Source organism: Eretmochelys imbricata, chromosome 8 (genome assembly GCF_965152235.1).
Source record: "Eretmochelys imbricata isolate rEreImb1 chromosome 8, rEreImb1.hap1, whole genome shotgun sequence".
In the NCBI taxonomy this organism is placed as follows: domain Eukaryota; kingdom Metazoa; phylum Chordata; order Testudines; family Cheloniidae; genus Eretmochelys; species Eretmochelys imbricata.
In genome coordinates this window covers 76,840,915-76,863,272 of record NC_135579.1, presented here as the reverse complement: position 1 = coordinate 76,863,272, position 22,358 = coordinate 76,840,915, and the positions used below count along the sequence as shown (strand labels likewise).

Below are 22,358 nucleotides of genomic sequence, written 5' to 3'. Positions count from 1 at the left end.
GGGACGATTCCTGGCGATCCTCCCGCTGACTAAGCTGGGCCTAGGGCTGGCCAACCCCCCGGGAGTCTCCAGGAATTAAAGATTAATCTTTGATTAAAGATGATGTCATGTGATGAAACCTCCAGGCATATGTCCAACCCTGAGCCGCGGCCGGGCTGGGCCCCCCAGGCGGGTTACCTCTCCCCACCCAGGCAGGGGCAGGGGCAGGCAGTAGCAGCCGCCGCCCCTCCCCGGCCCAGCCTCGCGGCCGCTCTCTCGGGGGGGCCCGCCCCAGCCCAGGCGGGGACTAGCCCCGCTTCCTGCGGCGAGCCCCTGGCGTCGGCGGCCGGGACTGCAGCTGGAGGAGGGGCGGGGGCAGCGGCCTCGGCGGCGCCCAGCTCGGAGCGGGGAAGCAGCAGCCAGCCGCACTGCCGCCGCCGGGAGCCTTGAGCGCCGCTGCCCCCGCGCCGCAGCCCGCTGCATCCCCCCAGGTAGGCGCCGCTCGCTGCCCCGGCCAGGCGGGATCTCAGCCCCGCCCGCTGCCCGCGGGGAGCCGGCTCCGTTAGACGGGAACCCGGCAGCTCGGCATCCTCCGCCCTGCGCTGTGCGGCGGTATCTGCCCCCGGGCCCGCGCCCCCAGCCCGCCCGCCAGACCTCGCCCGCAGCCTCCAGGTACTGCCCCGGGGAAGGTGCCGGCCGCGGGCTCCGGGCGCTGGAGAAGCCCTGGGAGCGGGCAGGGCTGGCGCCGTCGCGGTGGGGCTGCTCGAGGGGCTGGGAACCATCCAGAGGAGCCCGGAGGCCTTTCCCCTGCTGGCCCGGTGGGCAGAGGAGCCCTGGACCCGCTCGTTCCCTCCCCGGGGCTGGCGAGCTACCCATCCTGCCTTTTGCTAACCGGGGCAGGCAGCTGCATTTCCGAGGCAGGGAGGGCTGCTCTGTTGGGCAGCCGCGCAGAGCTGGGCTCCTCCAGCAGCCAGGGGAGGGGGGCCCCAGCTAAAGAGCCCAGGAAGTCGGTGAATGCAGCCAGAGTCACTAGGGGACTCTCTCCTCTCCCACCACCTTCACCCATCACTGAAGAGCTGGTTTAAACCGCGAACGTTTCGGTATTTCATTGTGCACAGTCCATCTCCCTCCCCCACCCCCACGTCTTCTGTAGCTCTGTGAAAGCCAAACTTTATCTGGAATCTCAGAATTTCCTCTGCTGACACGGTACGTTTTAGGGTTGCCATCAACATAAAGCCAATGTAGATGACAACAGACGAACCCCCAGCGTTGAAACCTGTAGCAATTTTGGACATTTGGTTTTCTGTTTAGAAACAGTAGGCTTGAGTTACCATGGTAGAAGCAACCCTGAGGAGTAACGGTACAGCAGAGGAAAACAGCATCAGCTTCTAGTGTAAGTGGCATGTTTTCTTGTTCCCGTTCTTCTGGTTTACGAAGAATACAGGTAAAAGAAGTAGTCTCAGTAGTTGAAAGATAAAATAGTCACGATTCATATGGATTAGTTGAGTTAACCTGTTTTTGTTGATATGGGGGAGGGGGGGTAAATAAGGGAAAGCTTTGAATATGCAAGCCACACTAAGTTCGACAGTGCTTTTGGTATATCTCTTTACAGAGACATGAACAAGGATTATTCCAGTCCTTTTTATGTACTCCAAGCTTAATCAGGAATCTGTGAAAAGGGGTTTATAAGTGATGGATTTGATTAGCACTTCCCAAGGTCTGAGCTCAGAAGAGCAGAATATTTTATATTAGAAATTTCAAACTGTGTATTCCTACCTCTTATTTGTTATATGTGTGGTTTGGTAGTTAGTAGTAAGATTCCAACGTCATGAAAAGAGATGACCCAAGAGAAAATATAGTTAAAGGCTCAAGAATACATGGCTCCGATTTTTGTCAAAAATTAAAATGACCCTGATTTCAAGATCAGTTTAAAATAGAATTGCTATGCTACAATGTGCTGGATTTTTTTGTTCATTGTAAATGAAATGTAATTTATCCAGTTAACCAGACAGAGTTGACCAAGCAAAATGAGTAGCATATGAAAGTCTGCCAAATATACCTTATAATAATTCCATTAGGATTTTTTTCCCAAAATTGATGATTTTTATCTCACAAACAAGTACATGGGGTATAGATTTGTTTTGTATTCTCTTACAAAATTTACGCTAGGTGTCAGAGAACATAACATTTGGAATAGCACCATTAGAAATATATGTAAACCTTTGCTTGTACAGATCACTTAGGTTTTGAGGATACTATGGAGTATGCTAAGAAAGAGAAAAGCTCTTTTAAAAAAATACATACATGTGAACAGTTGGGGATGGAAATTGCAAACAAAGCAAAGGAAAAAATGTATGCTGTTCAAATGTAATAAAACTCAGTTAAAAATCTATGTATTTTAATTTCATTTTTGGGCTTGATCCTTGTAGTTAGAAGTCCAGCACTCCTCATTCCCACTTAATGATCTGTATCTACTGAAAACTCCCTTTCACTTCTGTGGTGCAGGGTTGGACCTTGAAGAGGAGTGGAGGGTGCTGAGCATGTCACAGAATTGGGCCCTATTATGATTTTTAAACTAATGGTAACTTGCTTATGTGTAAACATGACTGAATTGTCGCCACTGATGCATAAAGGCCTTGTACTGAGCACCTGTGGTGTCTGAATCATTTCCTTTTCCAGTCTCTCTCTAATCCTGTTAAAAAGTTTGCTGAAGTTTTTGCTTTGTTCTCCTTCAATGTCTGAGTGTTTAAAGGCAGCCACTGGACAGCTCATATGCAGTTTTAGATTTTATGGTATTATTTACGTTGTTCTGTGAATTGGTTTCAAATGTAAACTTTTGGTTCCCAACCCTAAAAATCTGATTACTCTGTACATACGCTATTTGTGACCAGTGCCTCCTGGTTCCCAATAGAGGCAATCAGAAGAATCTTTGAGTTTCATCACAAAGGTACTTAGTTGGGTGCTCAGCACTTTCTGGAAATCAGGCCTCTTTAGTGTGCATCAAGCTGGGCTCCCAAAAATTGAGGCATCCAAAATCCCTCATCACTGTTTAAAATGTATGCCCACATTAGTGGATATATTTCTGTAGTAAGTGTGTGTGTAGTAAGTGTGTGTGTTGGGTGGGGGCATGAGAAAGTTAAACAAAACTCGGGTGGCTGGATGGTCAATAGGCAGAATTATACTGTCTTGTGATCACATGGGCCAGAAGGTGTCAGCACTACAGGAGATGCAGAACCTTGGCTTTCTTTCAGCAGTGTCGTGCAGTGACCTTAGAACAACACTGCTTTACTTCAGAGGCAGCGAAACTTGGCCTTCCTTAACTGGAAGAAATATGCTTCCCAACCAAACACCTCTGAATGTGAAAGGAAATGAAAGAGGCAGTTCGTCAGAACAAGTCGCAATAGTGGAAGCTGTGTGTTTAATTCTCGAGCTGGGCTGGAGAGGGTTTCTCTCTCTTTCTTTCTGCTAAACATTTTGATGAACCTGATTTTTTTTTTCATTCAAATTTTTTTTTAACTTTTTTGGGGTTTCTTAACCTGAAAATCAAACATTTTTCACTTTCTGAAATCTGAAAAAATGTTTGGTTTTCAGGTTTTCTAAGAAACCCCCAAACTTTTCAAAGGAAAGAGATTTTTTTCATTAAAATCTCAGTGTAGCTGAGAAACCACTTTCCACCCCAAAAAGACTCCATGGAAAATTTTCAGCCAGCATTTTACTCCACACATTTGGTGCACTGGAAGCTTCTCTCTACAGTTCATCCTTTACCTCTCTGTCTTGAGATCTTGTGACATAACACTATTTGGGAACTCAGGGCACAGTGAATGGGGACCTCTGAATACCGTCGATGCTGTGGATTTATTAGGTCTTTTTCTCCCCTTGAGAATGACAAGATACGAGGCTTGCTTCACCCTTTTGGGCTCTGAGTATGCAGTTTGTACCTGCTGTACCTTCAGGCATAGCTCCTTTAGTGGGATAATTCACTCCCAGGGCAGGCCAGGCACTGTTACCACTGTTGTTCTCTGCCAAAGGAAGCTTCTTTAAACTTGTGCAGTAGACACTCTGAATTGGCTTCTCTTTATTCTTATATAAAAGTGCCAAACCACATCCTCAAACTAGGCGTTCCTCTGCCTGTCTTGCCTGAGGGGCCTGATACGGTAGGCATTCTCAGAGCAAGCTTAATCTCGCACAAAATGGCTTGTGAAGGAGTAGGTGGTAATTACATTTGCAGTGGAGCAGAGGGACTGAACCTGGGTCTCTCACCTCCCAGGTGAGTGCCCTAATCACAGGGTTGTAGAGTCATTCTCACACTCTCTTTGGCTCTGTGCATATTTAATTATTTATACACAGTAGAACAACTTCAACAGGGGACACTGAGAGTGCTCTCCCCCAGAATATCCCAGGGACCAATGGTTAGGGTACTCTTCTGACGGGGGAGACTTACGTTCAGATCCCTTCTCCACATCAGGTAGAGGAGGGGAATTGAACCTGGGTCTCCCACATCTCATTGTGCTAAAAGTTTTATAAGGGAGGACACTAGCACCAACACCTCGTCCTCTGTTTCTTGCAAACCACAGTTTAGATGGCTAATTCCAGGAGAGGGTGCAAAGCTGAAAATCCCAGGCACAGATAGGCACCTAAATCCAGCCCAGATTTAGGCACCTCACTCCTTTGGAGAATGAGCCTTAGGCCACATCTCTCTCCTTGACATTTCCTCTGGTTAGCTGAGGTGGCTCCCCTACTCAGTGTGTTGGCTTTTGTGAATTCTAATCTTCAGTGCCTGTCTCTCCCCATGCATTCTATAGGGAGCCTGGATGCCTACATTGGCATTGTGGATTCCACTGGTGGCAAGTCACCTAAAAGTTAGGCATTGCAATGCCTAAGGGCTGGTTTACACTACAAAGTTAGGTCAGCTTAACTACATCACTCAGAGCTGTGAAAAATTTCATGCCCTGTGCAATATAATTAAGCTGAACTAAGCCCCAACGTAGAAATTACGAAGTCAACCAAAGAATTCTCCCATCAACCTAGTTACCACTTCTCGGGGAGGTAGATTTACTACAGCAATGGAAAAACCCCTTCTATTGCTGTAAAGTATCTATGCACCATTGTAGCCTTTTCATGTAGACATACCCAGAGTCCCTTTGGAGATCTAGCATCTGATCTGGACTGACCACTTGCATGCTGCTGAAGATAACTGCTAAATGCAGCAAACCAAGAGTCAAGTGCTGCCCCATGTATCATACCAGGTATGTCACACTGGAGTGCCCAGGTTTAATGCTGAAATGCAGTAACAAAAAAGTAGATATTGAACTGTAAGAAATGTAATTTCTGTTTGTCAGCTGAAGAGAGACAGTTGTTAGGCAAGTCCTATAACTGGTACAATCAATCTTGATGACTTTTTGATGAACTGCACCCTCCTCTTGCATTGTGACATAGAACTGCTGTTAAATACCTTTCATGCACACCTTGAAAATAGAACAGAGGAAACCCATTTTAAACACCATTTTGTAAACACTATTACACCTGCTGTATTATGATCAGAATTCCAGACAACTAAAAAAATTTTGGCTTGACTACTAGGAGTTGCCTTTCTGTGTGTTGTGGTATACCAAAAGACTTTTTGGTTAAGAAAACTCTAATCTGCCCTCAGAAGGGCATGGCTGGACACTGAGGCCGAGTCTATACTATGGGGATTATAATGGCATAACTCTGGTGCTATAGCTACGTGAGTATAACTCCATAATGTAAATGCAGCCCACAGCAATGGAAGGAGCTTTTCCGTCACTGTAGGAGCACCATGCCCCGAGCTATGGTAGCTAGACTGATAAAAGTATTCATCTTCTGTTGACCTAGCTCCACCTACAGTGGGCGCTATGTGGATTTTTCACATCCTGAGCACTGTAGCTATGTCGACCTAAATTGTAAGCGTAGACCAGGCCCAATGAGCTGAAAGAGTCCTATAAAGAGTTCAGACTCAGATCTGTTTTTCTAGATCCTTCAAATCTTTGAGCTTTATGTCCTGTAAAGATCCACTTAATGTTAGTAGTTATCAATATACAGTAGCTGTTAACATTTCTTTTTCTATTAATTCAGAACAGGATTTTGAAATAAGGAGGTTATCTGGACAGAATGCCTAAAAAACAGCAGTCCTACATATTTTTTTTTATGCATGTAGACTATATCAGTTTTAAAAATTTGAAAATTATATAAACTAGCCTTTCCTATTGCCCAGTCAGAAATGATACTATTAGTATAAAATGGGCTATGCTTCTATGATTGATCTGTCCTACAAATGTGGTCTCTAGTGGGAAGCTTTTTACACTAAGGAGAAAAATGTGTGATATACATTTCTGGCTGAAAATATCTGTATGTTTATCCAGGTGTATTGGGATTAATATTTTATAAGAATACTGCAAACTTTAAAAAGTCCCCTTGTACCACATGCAAGGGATAGAAGAAAAGATCCTTTATATGAAAAAGGCATAAATCATGAAAGCAGACACTTCTTTAATTTTCTTTGGCTCCACTACAGTGTGGTCTTTAACATTTCAGATGATAGAACTGCTTGAGACTCAGAATGGATCTCTTTAGATATTTTTTATGTTTCCTGACTTGGTCATGGTTGATTTTTAATTTTTAATTACATCAGTGAAATTTGTTTATGCAACTTCAGATTTATGGATAATGAATATTTGTATTCAGCTATGGCCCCTACATATTCCTAATCAATTAATTGCACTATTTTTTACAATGTTTGTATTCCCTAAAATTGAGGATTATTCCTAAGTGTCTGTGCTATCTGAATATGTTAAGGATTTCTGAAGAACCTGGCAAAACTTTTGCTTTTCTGAATCAGGCTGTCAGATTTTAGGATGTCTTAAAATATCACTTTTTGAATAATTTCTTCTTACTCTATGTTTGAGTTTGATCTAATAGTTTTTTTTATCATGTAAAGAGCATTTTGAGACAGAGTCCTAAGCTTGAAAGATATGTTAACCCTGTTAAGATAAGAGTGTTATTCCCAAAGCTGCAAAATGCTGTATATGCCTTTTGAAGCAAAAAGAAAAGGAGTACTTGTGGCACCTTAGAGACTAACCAATTTATTTGAGCATAAGCTTTTGTGAGCTACAGCTCACTTCATCGGTCTCTTTTGGGACAGAAAATCTGGGGACTTTACTATTTCTCTAAATCCTGCATAACTTGTGTACACACAGCTCTCATTGACCTCAGTGAGGTTTTGAGGCGCATGATCCAGCCCTACTTTTGTGTTTCCGTAATCCAACAAAGTTGAGAGAGCAGTTGAGTATGCAAATGTGTTTATGCTACTCTCATGAAAAGGTATTATGGCTTTTATGTATTAAAAAAAACAAGAAGAATATTTTTTTGGGCTACTAACTCCGCAGTAATAGTTTCACTTGTGTGTAGGCTGAAATTGCTGTTACATACATTTAAAAACACAGCATATAAAATCAGTTCCTCTTTGACGTATCTGGTGGGTCTTGAAGTTTGTCTCTGAGTTTCTTCTGGAGCAGTTGATGATGTCACAAACACTTAAAATAGAACAAGAAACATTTCTTGCACTTCCTCCTCTGTATTTGTTATGTGTTGTGTCTATTATTGTTTTCCAACATCTGCACATAATGCCATGTGTCTGCAGAATGACACAAGCCACCATTTTCAAAAGTGACTAGTGAATCTGGGCTCCTAGCTGGAGATACCTGAGATGAAATCCTGGTTCCACTGAAGTTGATAGCAAAACTCTCAATGATTTCAGTAGAGCTAGGATTTTCAGGTGAGTGTTCAGCACTTCCTGAAAATCTGCCTCCCTTTAAAGTGTCTGAAGTGCCACACACTAGTTGCTTATAAAAGACTTGGCCCCAGTCCTTGCCCTGGGGGGTCCTAGAAACTGGGTAAACAGAATCTTAGAACTCAGGGTTTTACTGGAAAGTGATGGAGAATCTTTTTAAAATGCTGTGTGTGTGGAAATGTGCTGAATTATAGCCCTGGAGACAAAAGTCCTGTTTCTGCACTGGACAGGCATAGCCCAGGGAACAGTGTATAAGCCTCGTCCTGCAGCCCTTACCTAAGGAAAACTCCCATTAAAGTCAATGAGGAACATTGCTCATGTACAGATGGTAGGATGGGGCCCTATTTTGTGTTTGAACCCTGACCTGCAGGGACCATCATGTTTCGAGGTGAGAGAATAATCCATTCTACAGAAAAATTCAATGTTGTCCCTCCACAGAAGGCCAACTAGTACTAATTATGATGTGGGAGATTTTTGTTCTTTGTGGTATCAAATCAGCCTAATTTCACAAAGCCATCAGAGAACAATTTTCAGTCACTATCAGCTCAGACTGGATTCTTTCCAGAGAACTAGAGAAAATAATCTATAGCACTGTTCATCCACACATCCTGTCACACTTTACAAAGGTAGTAAGCCTCATTATGCACATTTTACAAATGGGGAAACTAAGATATAGAGAGATTATGCAATGAGCCAGTGACAGAGCTGGGGCTCGGACTCCTGACTCTTACTCCATTGTCTCGCTCATTAGGCCACATTTGTTGATCAGCCCCATCCCCCAAGAAAATGAATTTCAAATATTTTGTTTTAAAATGTTTCTAGAATACAGTAAACATGTAGACCTAAAAATAACTGCTTTGAGGACATAAATGGATCTTTTAAAATGTATTTTTACACACTTTCCAGTTCTTTAAAATTGAGTTTATTATTGAGCAGTAGCATCACTTGTTTGTATTCCTTGTTCCCAAATATTGATGTTTTTCACTGTGAAATTCTTAGTTATGATCAACAGAACTAAGGGAAGCTCACCAAAAAAAAAAAGCTGGCAAAAATTGTAAGAGCTTTACAAATGATCTGTATTCATTGTAGTTTTTCCACCAGTCCACAGAAAATAGTTGTGGCTTCAAAGCTTAACAGGGGAGGGTGACTCATTCTTAGATATACGGTTCCCTTCAAATGCCTAAAAGGTAGGAAAAAGTTAGTAGTAAGAGTTTTATTTATTTACGCATGTTATTTATGTGTTACAAGAGGACCATCCAGAGGCCTCAGTCAGGATTAGGTACACACTGTGTTGGACACTACTCAAACATATAGTAAAATGATTGCCAAAATCGAAGACGTCAGCCAAGACCTTATTATATATTTTACACACATAATTAAAAGAACATTGTTAAGATGATAAAGTCAAGCACTTAAATGTTAGGAAATGCCAGTATTAAGGTTGCCTGTGCACCCTTTCCCTTTTGTGCATATGAATAACGAAACAGTCATCCATTATGTGGTCATTACTATTTTTTTCCTTGCCCAACCAGTTCCAGTCTTCTGGTTCCAGCTCCCAGTTTCTTTCCCCCAGTCCCAGGCTCAGCAGACTCCTTGTCCCAATTTATTCCTTTCCCTCCCTTTGCCTGTCCTTTGTCCCCTCTACCTTCAAATCAGATGGCGTCCTCCAAAATGCTGACTGGATGCCAGCAGAGGATGGGATTCATTGAGAGCACAGGAGAGACAGGCTCCCTATTGTTGGTTACAGTGCCCAGCCTGGAGTAGCTGAGAGCAGCAATTTCAGAGAAATTCCTTCTGAGCCCCTATAGCGTGGGGTTGGAGCATACTCCGTAACTCTGCCGCCATGGCGCATGCGCACTGTCCAGTCACACACAGGAGCTGTGAGGGGATGGAGTATGTTCAGTCATGCTGTGGGCATGGTGTATTCACAGTCTGGTCAGCACTAGGAGCAGTGAGAGGCTCAAGCATGCTCAGTGAGGGTGGAATCTTCAGTTATTTCTAGCTACTAAATCAAAGAAGACTCCACTGAGCATGTTTAAACTGCAATTTTTCAAAGGCTTATAACTTGGCCAAATGTGGCAGATTTTTGCCTGGACAGCAAAAGGTTCATCACTGACACAAACACCAGGTCCTACCAAATTTCAAGTCCCTGCTTCAAAACCTTTCAAAGAAAAAAATCTCAAGAATTTTTTAATATGGGCAAAATGTATTTTCCCCCAGTCTTGTTCTCAGAAACAGTGGAACCATACTGGCTACATTTTTCTTTTAAAAAAACACCAACTATTTCAGACTGAGGCAGACACCCAGCATGCAAAATTTCAGGCCAAACAGTTCAGCAAAGTTGTAAAAAACTGAAACAAGGTCTTAAAATGGGAATTGTCGGATGACCTCAATACATGGTAGAGCCTTCCCTGCTTATTCTACTACTGTTCAGTCCAGGTCAAAACTTGGCTGTAATCAATGGGGCTCCACATGGGTGCAGTGATTTTTGCCTAACCCAGCACCCCAGGTACACCCATGCGGATCTGGCTGCAGGACTGTGGCCATAATTTAGTCTTATCTACTCTAGCTGGCCAAACAAAGAGCTGAATCCTGTAGTCTCTGTGCAGACAAAAACCAAAAAATAACTCGGAAGATTTATCTGCTCAGAACTGCAGAATTGGGCCTTCTGTTATTAAAGTTTAGCTTGTTTCCTTAACTTGGTGTCTCGTCCAAGGCCAAAGATATTACAGGATCCCTTGAAAGTTGCACTGAAATATTACTCGTAACAAATGTTTACGGTCTGTGACAAAGTGCTCCAATTTCAGGAGTGTGCAGTGTAATGTTTTATATGAAGTAATACTCTGTGTATCCAGCACTCATCCAATACAAGGAACATAAATGCTTACAGACTCCATCAGCCCCGCAGCTCCCAGGCCATAGGTTCATTGCTGCTCATAATTGCCATAGCCTGTATGTTAAATATACATTGCTCTCTGCTTTTTTAATTAATATGAATGGTCCATAATTTGTGTATGTGTAAGCCCAGAGACTTACTTGCAGCAGTTTTCCAAAAGACACTTCATAATTCATACTAACACAAACAGTATATGTAAGCCAGCAGGGAGAGCTACTTTTGCCTAGCCCAGCACTTTGCGCCATCAGTGGATCTCCTGGCTTGAAATAGCGTGAAGTCCCCCATGGTTACCATCTGTCCCAAAATCACAGCATAGTCTTGATGCACAAACCTTCCACTCACAGCCCTGCTGCTGTTCTGCCCTCAGCTGGAGCCTGCCTGACCTTATGCCCTTCTAAAGTCAATGGAAAAAATTCCCACTGACTTCAGAGGAGCAGGATCAAGTCCATAGCCTTGTGACACACCCTCAAGAGGTGATGGTATTGATTCTCTATCCTATACTGATGCAGAGTTATGACTGTGAAATGTATTGCCAGCGAATGAATAATTTTATATCTCGTAGCTGGTTATTTTAAGAAATCCCACACCTTTCAAGCCTCCAAGGTGTATTTAGTTAATTATACCTGCAACCCTGTCTTCCTATTATTGTCACCTTAATCTTCTCTCTTCTCCTCCATTGTGTTCTTCACTTTCTGTTGCATCAGTGAGCTCCTGGAGACTGTCTTATTAAATATTTGCATCCAGCACAATGAGGCCCTGATCCTGTAACACACACAATGAATAATGATTGCCTCCCTGTGTTGTAAAACAATTGATTATCTTGTTCCACATGAAGAATAAAAATAGAGAAAGGCTTGACCTGTAGTGAAAAACTCTGCAGTTTGGCAGACCCATTACTCTTGGAGTGGCAAATCTTGTTCCTCTGTGGGTGGTCATGTAAGAAACAAAAACAATGGAGCTGCCATTTTATACTGTATGTAGCAGACAAGCTGTAGTGAAGCTGTGTATGGGGACCCAGTCTTGGGGCATTGTTCAGTGAGGATATGGGGATGGTGTGGAAGGTGGCTGGGACAGATGGGGCCTATCAGTGGGTCAACAAATGATACCAATCCCCTGATTGATCTCCCATTTAGGGAGCGCAGAACAGTCGGTAGCCTCTGCCACATCCTGGAGACTGCAGTTATTCTCCCAGAGAGGTTGATCCACCTGCTGGTACAGGGAAGGGGAACTCCATCCTTCCATCTCCTGCATGTCACCTGTGGACAACACATTTGTTTGGCACTTAAAGAACCTGGGGAAAGCAACTCTATACAAGCAGCCATCTTGGTGTCAACTTTTTATTATTTTTGAGTGTTCCATGAAGAAAATATGCTAAGTGGCCATACAGACATCTACAAAGACATGCTCCCTATCCCAAAGAGCTTGCAATAGATAAAATAAAGGGACAGTGTCCAATCCATTCTTTATATTTCATTGAATCTGCTTTTCCAATCATAATACCTATTTAAATTGCATTTGGAAAGCAGAGACAGGTAAGTTAAAAACGCACAGCAGTTTCATGTGACCAACCCCCTTGTGCAGGTAAAGGTTAGTATGTATCCACTACCAGTTATGCTACACAGAATGAAGTATGTTACTCAACAGACATCTCTTTAAAAATGACCATGGTAGCCTGTTATTAGACCCAAAGGCTATAGTCGCACTATCGTTGGCTGTATCTTTTTAATTCAGGACAGTATTTTAGATGCATTTGTGTGTGTGGTTTTTAATTCTAAAGTATTTTTCAAGACACTTGACAAAAACACACTGGAGAAAAAATATAGTAAAGCTCTTATAAACTACTAAACTACCTCTCCAGCCTGGGCCTGAGGATATCAGCCCCACAAGGGGATAGTCAGTGAATGGAAAACCCTGCTCTGCTAGCATCACCCCTCCCCAGCTGCACCCTGCAGGTATTCCTGTGAGCTGTCAGTGGTTCAGGAATTGAATTATTTAATTTCCTTCCTATCCTGAAATGCATGTCATCTGCATCTCCTGATCTATAAAATATATTCACTTTTCTCTTCAGCCACATTGGCAAGAACCTTCATTACTTCCTAACTGTCTATACCACTTTTCTTTATTTAATTTGATGAAGGCCAATTGCAAACAGGCAGATTAGTGCAATGGCGTAGCCATTTTAGAATCATAATTTGATTTAATTTCTCTCATTTATTAATGAGACTAATTTGTCTCCAATTCCCTTCTTCCCCACCCTCATCTATTTATTCTCCTTAACTCCTTTAGGTTGCATTAACTCAGTCTGCTTTTTGCTGCTCTTATCTGCTCCTGAAAGCATTAACTGACTCTGTGGGCCAAGTTCTCAGATGATGTAAATGCTTGAAGCTCCACAGAAGTCAAAGTTGCTGTGCCCATTTATACCAGCTGAGAATGTGGCCCTCAGTGCTCTTGTTTGCTTCTTCCCCACATCTCCATTCCCAGCACATGTCTGTTTGTTTATTATCTTCATATTCCTTCAGAAGACCACACTGCCCCCTTCTTTTCCATGTGCTATTCTTTTGCTGTGCAATTTCAGGGTTCCTCAAAATTCTTCTGCACTCCTGTATTTTCACATCTCCTCTCATTGCCCATATTCACTGAATCAATTTTCAGTTTCCTTTATTTTCCATTGTTTGAAATACCTCCCTAGAAACATTAAAAATATATTTCCCTACTAACGCCCCCCCCCCTCCCAGTTTTCTATCTGGCAAACCCTGAATTTTATTTTGAATTGTTTACAAGCTTGTTTTGTGTTGTTTGTCCCTCCTTGTTTGTATACCACCATTGGCTGGTTCTCAGAACAAAGTTTAACTTGGGCTTCTTCTCTTAATTCTCTGCAGCAGCAGAATACCAGATAGTCTAGCTCATGCCTCCCTTTCTTTTTTAAATTTCTGGAGAGCAAGGTGGGGTAGGGGAAGCAAGAGAGAAAAGAGAACGAGAGTGATGATTTTAATTAAGAAAATTAAGAGTATTTAGAATTCAGAGATTCTCCAACCAGATTATAACAACATTTAATGTAGGTCAAAGTTTAGGCCTAAACTACTGGGTATTGTGCCTGTAAATAGTAACTGTGGATGCAACTGAATTGAAGTCAGTGGAGCAGTACCAATTTACACCAGCTGAAATTCTAACCCACAGTGTTTAAATTCATCTTTAATATTGCAATTCCTTTTAATAACATAAGAGAAACTCCAGTAGTTAATGTGTTGATCTGTGTCCTGAAATGTGGCATTGGTTTTAAACTATCTCTGTTTTGACTTGTTTAAAATAGTCAGCAGAATATAGATTGAATCTGAACCTTTTCCGTTTGCAAAGTCCTTGTCACATCTGATTGGAAATGAATCTATGAATAAAATACTGTTTGACTGTAACACTTCTTTAGTGTCAGAGTCCTTGTGCAGTCTGGAGGAGTTCTTTAGCAATTCTTTGAAAAAGATAAACATGCAGTCTGTTTTTCTGAAGCTTTGGAATCCTCTGCTTATGGAATTCCAAGGTGTCTTCATGGCAACAGGGCTAGAAGCGGAATGTGTAAAATCAAGCTACTGTTGTAAAAGAAGTGGTAGTTATATGTATCCACTTTTCGTTCAATCATTCAATCCAGCAGAATTGTAGAATACAGATACCTTCCTTTGAATTTCTTACAGGCCTCTGCTGTGATTTCTAGTGCCACAAAGGTAGCCTGCCATTAGAAATGATTTTCTTGAGAGAATGACAGAAAATGGCTCAAATATCCCATACCTTTGTGACCAGTCTCCATCTGAATCTTGCAAATATCCATGTTTGCAAAATATTGCAAAAGAAGGATCAAGTGTAGAAAGTCCCCACTCTATGTACAAAGGACACCCTTTGTATTCTATTCAATTCAATTCCTGTTCTTTGTATTCATTGTATACTGTCATTATTGTTCATTAGTTCATTCACTTCCACCATTGGGACCATATATTGAGTAAAGAATGCTGAACAGGACCTTAAATAACATTCTGATATAGTTGTCACAACAAAACTAAACACTAGATTGACTCACCCCTGCCAAGTTTTTTTAATAGTAATTTTTTCCCTCTTCATATCAATATTTTTCAGAGTGCTTTTCTTCCCTGGTGAGGTTCTCTAGTCTGAAAGAATGGTTACTAATTTTCAGGTGCTATAGATCTTGATTTAAAAAGATCAGTTGGTCTGTTTCTATTTTTAAAGTAACCAGTGTATAAACTTTCTACTGTGCAACAGTAACGGGGCTAAGTATTATCTGGCGCTGGTTTGGACAAAAATTTCCATTCTGTGGGAAATTCTAACATTCCAAATTTTTGTTCCAAATCAGAACAAAAAGCCAGAATTTTGACGTTTCCCACAGCATGTTTCAATATGACATTTTCTGACAGAAAAACATTGCATCTGAAAATTTTCAGATTGTTCAAGTATTGTTGCTTAGGTAGACTCAGATCATCCTTCTCCACAGATAGACCTGCTATAGAGGATGCGAGAGATTTTCCCCATGGAGATTCTTCCTCATCGTCTGTGGACCACCAACAACACAGTGATGTGGTCATGTGCTCTTGAGCAGTTCTGACATTCCAGCTAGTGGAGGGTCATGCTACATATGCTCATTATCCAATATAGTAGGAGGGGAAGGGAAGGAGATCCGAGGAGCATTTCCTTGTAGTGGCATAGACTATATGTCTTCATCTAAATTCCTCATCAGTTACCTGCCTATAAATTAATCAAACACAGTTACGATAAAACAAAACTTAAAAATACATAGAGAAAGCAGAATTCAAATTTAGCCGGGCTTCCCACTGATTTCAGTGCAGAATGATTTCCCATCCCATCCACTCCTATGCTCAGTGCACTTCTTGCTGTATGTTGCCAACTCTCATGACATTAGGCGCTGTTCTTAAAGCTTTCCTTCTGGAGTCATAAGATTGTGTGAGAATCTCAACTTTGGTTTAAAAAAAATCTACCCCTCAGAGTTGTGGAGAAAAGCTTGAAAATGTGAAGCCTACAGGATCTGATGCGAGAAGACATATCACCTCTCCACCCCAAAAACAAAAAACATCCCACAAAAAAATCACACCCCCCCCCCCAAAGTTGTTATCAAAACAAAACAAAAAATGATTTTGAAGCCATTCTCATGATCTGTGGGATTTTTGAATGTTTGGAGCTGGCAGTACTTCTGTTATCAGCAAAATGCCAGTTTCCAATGACTGAGCTGACAGTCAGGTAAATAGCAAAGCTTTATCAGGGATCACTAAGTGGCATCTAATAGACTAACATTGTATTTATATATTCTTTAAAAATATATCAGTTTTTGTAGAAAAATAATAATTTTAAAATAAAATCTGAAGGAATAGCATTCCAAAATTATTTAGATTTGTTCTGGAAATAAAGAAAAGGAAGGGAGGAATCTTCCTAGCAATGGCCATAAAAGAGTGCAGATTGCAGTATTGAAGAAAAAACAATTTATGACATGCTTTAGCTCTTGCTCAAGAGTCTTTCCTGTGAGTGACACTTATGGGCACTGTGATGCTGTCAGGTAAAGGATACCTAAAGTACAGTGCTCCACTGATAAGTGCTGGTCATATAATTTAAAGGGATCGATTTTTCCACTGTTTTCTAAAAGAAAAGAGAGTGAAGCGAAGGTTTGTCCTATTAATCACTCATACCAGCTCTTCCTCTTTTGAAGAAGCACTTTTCCCCTGGTTTCTCTGCTGAGTTTTTGTGAGATAAGCACACAGATATCAGAAGGGACTCTCTTGGCTGGGTGTAATTTCATAAAGAGAGCCGTATAGCATCACCATTACTGCAACAAACTGGGCATCAGTCAGGCCTATTGATACTGACACTGCCTGATAAATAACTCTGACTTTTAATATGGTTTTGTGAAGTAATGCTTCAGTTGTAGTGGTTTCGTTGACAGTGTATGAAGTCTGAGGATTTAAGAAGACAATATGTTAATGTAACTAATGCTTAGAGTGCCTTCTATCCAAGGATCTCCAAACACATTATAGCCATGAATGAATAATCCAGAAACACCTTTGTGAGATGACTATTATGCCCATTTTTAGGTCCAAGGCACTGGGAGGGAAGTATGGGAAGCATGGAATGCCTAATGATTGTAGAAGGTCAAAATAGCTTCTTCTTTTTTTCACCCAGTGAGTCAAATATCTTTTTCCATGAGTCATATGGAATGGAGGAAGATAGCATGAAATGACTAAACACCAGCCTTGCTTGACTATCTTTCAGAAACATGATTCCTGTCACCGAATTTCGTCAGTTCTCTGAACAGCAGCCAGCATTCAGAGTACTGAAGCCATGGTGGGATGTGTTTACAGACTATCTCTCAGTAGCCATGCTGATGATTGGTGTCTTTGGATGTACATTACAGGTAAATTAAACAAAGTATAACTTAAAAGCATGTTGTCAGGGGTGTTCAAAAAACGCCAGACAGAGCCTTCTTCAGAAGACCATTATCAAGTTTTGTGTTCACTGTAGTCACTGACAGCAATGCCAAAATCTGCTGGCCCAGATGAGTAATTTGTTTGAACAGATGAATAAAATATCATGGCCCAGACCCATAGCTGCTGAAAATCAGAAATCAGTGGAACTGTATTGATTTGCACCAGCTGAGGAATTGGCCCATTTGTTTTTTAATGATCCTCAGTCATGGCAAAGGAGGGTGAGTAGATTTTGTGCCTAACCTGGTCAATTTTCATTACAATTTTGCAAAGCAAGCCTGACTGTAGAGTTAAATTCTTGTTTTTTCCTCTTTATTATTTACAACTTTCTTAGGGTCTTAAAATATATTTTTGTCTTTTCACATTTGGCACACACAAATTTTATTTTTCTCCCTGTGTTTTGAATAGAGCTGAAATGAATATGCTTATTTTATTCATAACCACCCATAATTAATAACTGCCTCCTCCATGCCAAAACATTTCGAGGATGCTTGGTACATAAACAATTGATGTTAACTGCTGGGTTAGTTAAATGTTGCTACAGAGCCAAAATCTGATGAGGAGCAGAAAGCATTATGTATGGTGGGCTCCACAAAAATACCTGTTGTTTAAAAACAATATAGATATTTGGTCATGAATATTTTTTGTTTTTACATCTGTAAATTTGAAGGATCTTTCCACCAGGTTTGAGAGTAGATCAAAGTGTAGATACATAAACATTAACAGTGTCCCTTTTAATTAAAAAAAAAAAAAGGGGGGGGGGCCCTAAATTGTGATTTTGCGTAGGAGGCAGTGCACAGTTGTGCAGACCCAGGAACCACCTATCAAATCAGGTCTATCTCCCAGTTTTCCCCATTCTAGTTAGGACATACCCTATGCTCGGATTATACCTCGTGCAGTATACATCCCACAGCCTTTGCTCTACCTACTGCTTGCCCACCTATGCAGGAGTAATGACTCGGCAGAGGCTGCTTCTCTTCTGCATAGACCTATAGAGCATGCCACAATCTGGCCCTACGTTTCTGTCACTGATATGAAATAAGTCTCATCATTTCTTGTTTAACCCTTATGCCGTTTCTTATCGATTCACATTTTCTTAGCAGGATTTTGATCCAGCTGACACTGCTGGATCCAGTAATACCTGTAATGTGAAACTCACATTCCCTAGGAAGTGAAGTTAAAGGGACAAATTCTCTGCTGTCATAAGCTGGCAGACTTCAGTGGAGCTCTGCTCATTGACACCAGCAGGGAATTTGCTCCTGAATTTCAATGATAAATGTCTCAAATTGTGCAGGATGTAAGTTAGAAGTTTGTTTGTGTTATATTTTTTAAATATCTTCTGCTGTGTACAGAAGATCTGTAAGTATGTGATATATTCAAAAATCACACTTCACAAGGGCACTTTTTGGGCTAGCAGCCAAGTGTTTGTTGATATAAACAAAGCATAGTTTCAGTCACTTGCATACTTAACTGCTTGACTGAATAAACCACAAGGGGAATGGTGTGTGAAAACAATGCAAATGAAACAGACAAATATTTACATTCATGTTTGTTACAAATGTGTAAACCCAATTTCAAGATAATGGGCCAGATCCTCAACTGATGTTGATTGGGGTAACTCTGTTGACTTCATTGGAGCTTTATACCAGTTTATACCAGTTGTGGATCTGGCTCAATGTATGTAAAGGAGCTTTCTAAAGCCTGATCTACACTACTGTGGTAAGTCGACCCAAGTTACGTGACTTCAGTTAATTGAATAACATAACTGAAGTAGACATAGCTTAGGTCAACTTACCGCGATGTCTACACAACGCTGTGTCGATGGGAGATGCTTTCCTGCCGACTTACATTACTCTTCTCAGGGAGGTGGCGTACACAAATCAGTGGGAGAGCACTCTCCCATTGATTTAGCATGTCTTCACCAGACCTGCTAAATCGACACCCACTACATTGATTGCAGCAGTGCCAGTCTACCGGTAAGTGTAGACATAGCCTAAGTTTCAGCAGTTACCATGCTGGAGATAGTTAAAAAATAGTGGTGCGGTCCAATTCTGCTAGGTGGCATGCTCCCTCAGCTCCTGCTGAAGCCAATGGGAAGTGTGGGCACTCAGGCAGAATAAACCCCTGTGTGTATGTGTGGTGGGTTTAAATCTGATTGGTTAGTGCTAAATTCATGCAGTGATCATGAAATCAAAGAGAGAGCTATACGTTCATAGGTTTGTTTATATGTGGAAGATATTTTTTATGTATGGAGACGACTAAATAGGTCAGACAATCTAGTTTTTAGCATATATATTAAGGGTGTGATTAGCACAAAACTAATAATAATGGACTTAACCACTGAACTAGTACTCAGCATAGAGTATGTCAAGGAGAAATTACATTTAGCTGATGCTATTATCCAAACAGTGATGACATTAGGCATCATCTCTTCATAATTTGAAAGTGTATCTTTCTGTGTGTTTCAGGTCATGCAAGACAAGATAATATGCCTTCCAAAAAGAATACAGCCTTCACAGAATCACTCTCACATTCCTAATGCAGTCCCAAATACAACTCCACTTCCTCCACCCAAACCATCCACTACTCCTGCCACTGTTGAAATGAAAGGACTAAAGACTGATTTAGACCTTCAGCAGTATAGCTTTATAAACCAAATGTGCTATGAACGTGCACTGCACTGGTATGCAAAATACTTCCCTTACCTTGTCCTTATACATACTCTGATATTCATGCTATGTAGTAACTTCTGGTTCAAATTCCCTGGATCAAGCTCAAAAATTGAACACTTCATTTCCATACTGGGGAAATGTTTTGATTCTCCCTGGACAACAAGGGCCTTATCTGAAGTGTCTGGGGAAGACTCAGAAGAGAAGGACAACAGGAAGAACAACATAACAAGGTCAAATACTATCCAACCTAGCACAGAAGGCACTTTGGTCAAGACTCAGTCTTTAAAATCGATACCTGAAAAGTTTGTTGTAGATAAGGGGACGGCAGGGGCATTGGATAAAAAAGAAGGAGAACAGGCAAAAGCACTGTTTGAAAAGGTGAAGAAATTCCGACTGCACGTTGAAGAAAGCGATCTGCTCCATGCTATGTATGTTCGTCAGACTGTACTTAAAGTTATTAAATTCCTTATCATTATTGCTTACAATAGTGCACTAGTTTCAGAAGTTCAATTTACAGTAGACTGTAATGTTGACATACAGGACATGACAGGATATAAGAATTTTTCCTGTAATCATACCATGGCACATCTGTTCTCTAAACTTTCCTTCTGCTACCTGTGCTTTGTAAGCATCTATGGACTAACATGCCTTTACACTTTATATTGGTTGTTCTATCGTTCACTAAAGGAATATTCCTTTGAATATGTTCGGCAAGAGACTGGAATTGATGATATCCCAGATGTTAAGAATGACTTTGCTTTTATGCTTCACATGATAGATCAATATGACCCTCTTTATTCAAAGAGATTTGCAGTGTTCCTGTCTGAGGTCAGTGAAAACAAGCTGAAACAGCTGAACTTAAACAATGAATGGACTGCGGATAAATTGAGACAGAGGCTACAAACAAATGCATATAACCGGCTAGAACTGCAGCTCTTCATGCTTTCTGGACTTCCAGACACAGTTTTTGAAATTACAGAGCTGCAGTCTCTAAAACTTGAAATAATTAATAATGTTATGATACCAGCAACCATTGCACAGTTGGATAATCTCCAAGAGCTCTCTTTGTACCAGTGTTCTGTGAAGATCCACAGTGCTGCCTTGGCTTTTCTGAAGGAAAATCTGAAGATCTTGAGTGTCAAATTTGATGACATCAGAGAGCTTCCACATTGGATGTATGGGCTCAGAAATTTAGAAGAGCTCTATTTAATTGGTTCTCTCAGTCATGATATTTCCAAAAACATTACTCTTGAGTCTTTTCGGGAACTTAAAAGCCTTAAAATTCTCTACATTAAAAGCAATGTATCCAAAATCCCACAATCAGCAGTTGATGTTTCAAGTCATCTTCAAAAAATGTGTATTCATAACGATGGCACCAAATTAGTGATGCTCAATAACCTGAAGAAAATGGTTAACTTGACTGAGTTGGAGCTGGTTCACTGTGATTTGGAGCGCATACCTCATGCAGTTTTTAGCCTTCTCAGTCTCCAGGAATTGGATTTAAAGGAAAACAACCTCAAATCAATAGAAGAAATAGTTAGTTTTCAATATCTGAGAAAACTTACAATCCTAAAACTGTGGTACAACAGTATAACATATATCCCAGAGCATATAAAGAAACTCACTAGCCTAGAGCGTCTTTCCTTTAGTCACAACAAAATAGAGGTTCTTCCATCCCACCTATTCCTGTGCAACAAAATCAGATACTTAGACTTGTCTTACAATGATATACGATTTATTCCACCGGAAATAGGAGTGCTGCAAAGTTTACAGTATTTTTCCATCACTTGTAACAAAGTGGAGAATGTGCCAGATGAATTATACTTTTGCAAAAAACTTAAGACTCTTAAGATTGGGAAAAATAACTTGTCAGTCCTTTCACCTAAAATTGGTAATTTAGTATTCCTCTCCTATTTGGATATTAAAGGCAATCACTTTGAAATTCTCCCGCCTGAACTTGGTGAGTGTAGGGCTTTGAAGCGGACTGGCTTGGTTGTAGAAGACACTTTGTTTGAAACTTTGCCTTCTGACATTAGAGAGCAGATGAAAGCTGAATAATTTACTTCCTTTTACTCAGTTTTACAGAAAGATGCTTCTACCAAATATACTATATAAATAATTTGATAGTCTGAATATGCCTTTATTGATGTGTTTATTTTATTTTTTCTTTTGTCCTTTTAACACAAAACTATCTGTACAAACAAATGTGGAGTAAGGAATATATATATTTTTAAATAAAAATTTACTTGTATTTTTTCACAGTTTAAAAATATTTAAAAGTTTATTTTGCCCTGATAACAAAAGTGTCTGAAAAATTATTTTGTACTGGCAAAAGCTAATGGTTAGATCAACTGTTTCTTAATTTTGGCTAGAAGAGGATAGTGTGCTTCCAGCTGTCTACCTTGAGTAGCATATTTTTTAATAGATGAATGTATCATCTCCTGGGCCATTGTTAATACCTTAGGATTTTTTTTTCTAGGGGCTGATTCTGTGGGATGTTGAGCAGCCTCAATCCC

The 22,358-nt window shown here is 40.8% G+C and overlaps 1 protein-coding gene across 1 annotated transcript; it reads left to right on the top strand.

Annotated features, from left to right (window-relative positions):
* The first annotated feature begins 391 nt into the window (after positions 1-391).
* Positions 392-22,112, top strand: LRRC8C (leucine rich repeat containing 8 VRAC subunit C). The gene is made up of 4 exons (XM_077824194.1): positions 392-470; positions 1,291-1,372; positions 16,959-17,100; positions 19,639-22,112. The coding sequence occupies exons 3-4, from the start codon at positions 16,963-16,965 to the stop codon at positions 21,898-21,900; spliced, it is 2,400 nt and encodes a 799-aa protein (XP_077680320.1). The 5' UTR covers positions 392-470; positions 1,291-1,372; positions 16,959-16,962; the 3' UTR covers positions 21,901-22,112.
* Positions 22,113-22,358: the final 246 nt, after the last annotated feature.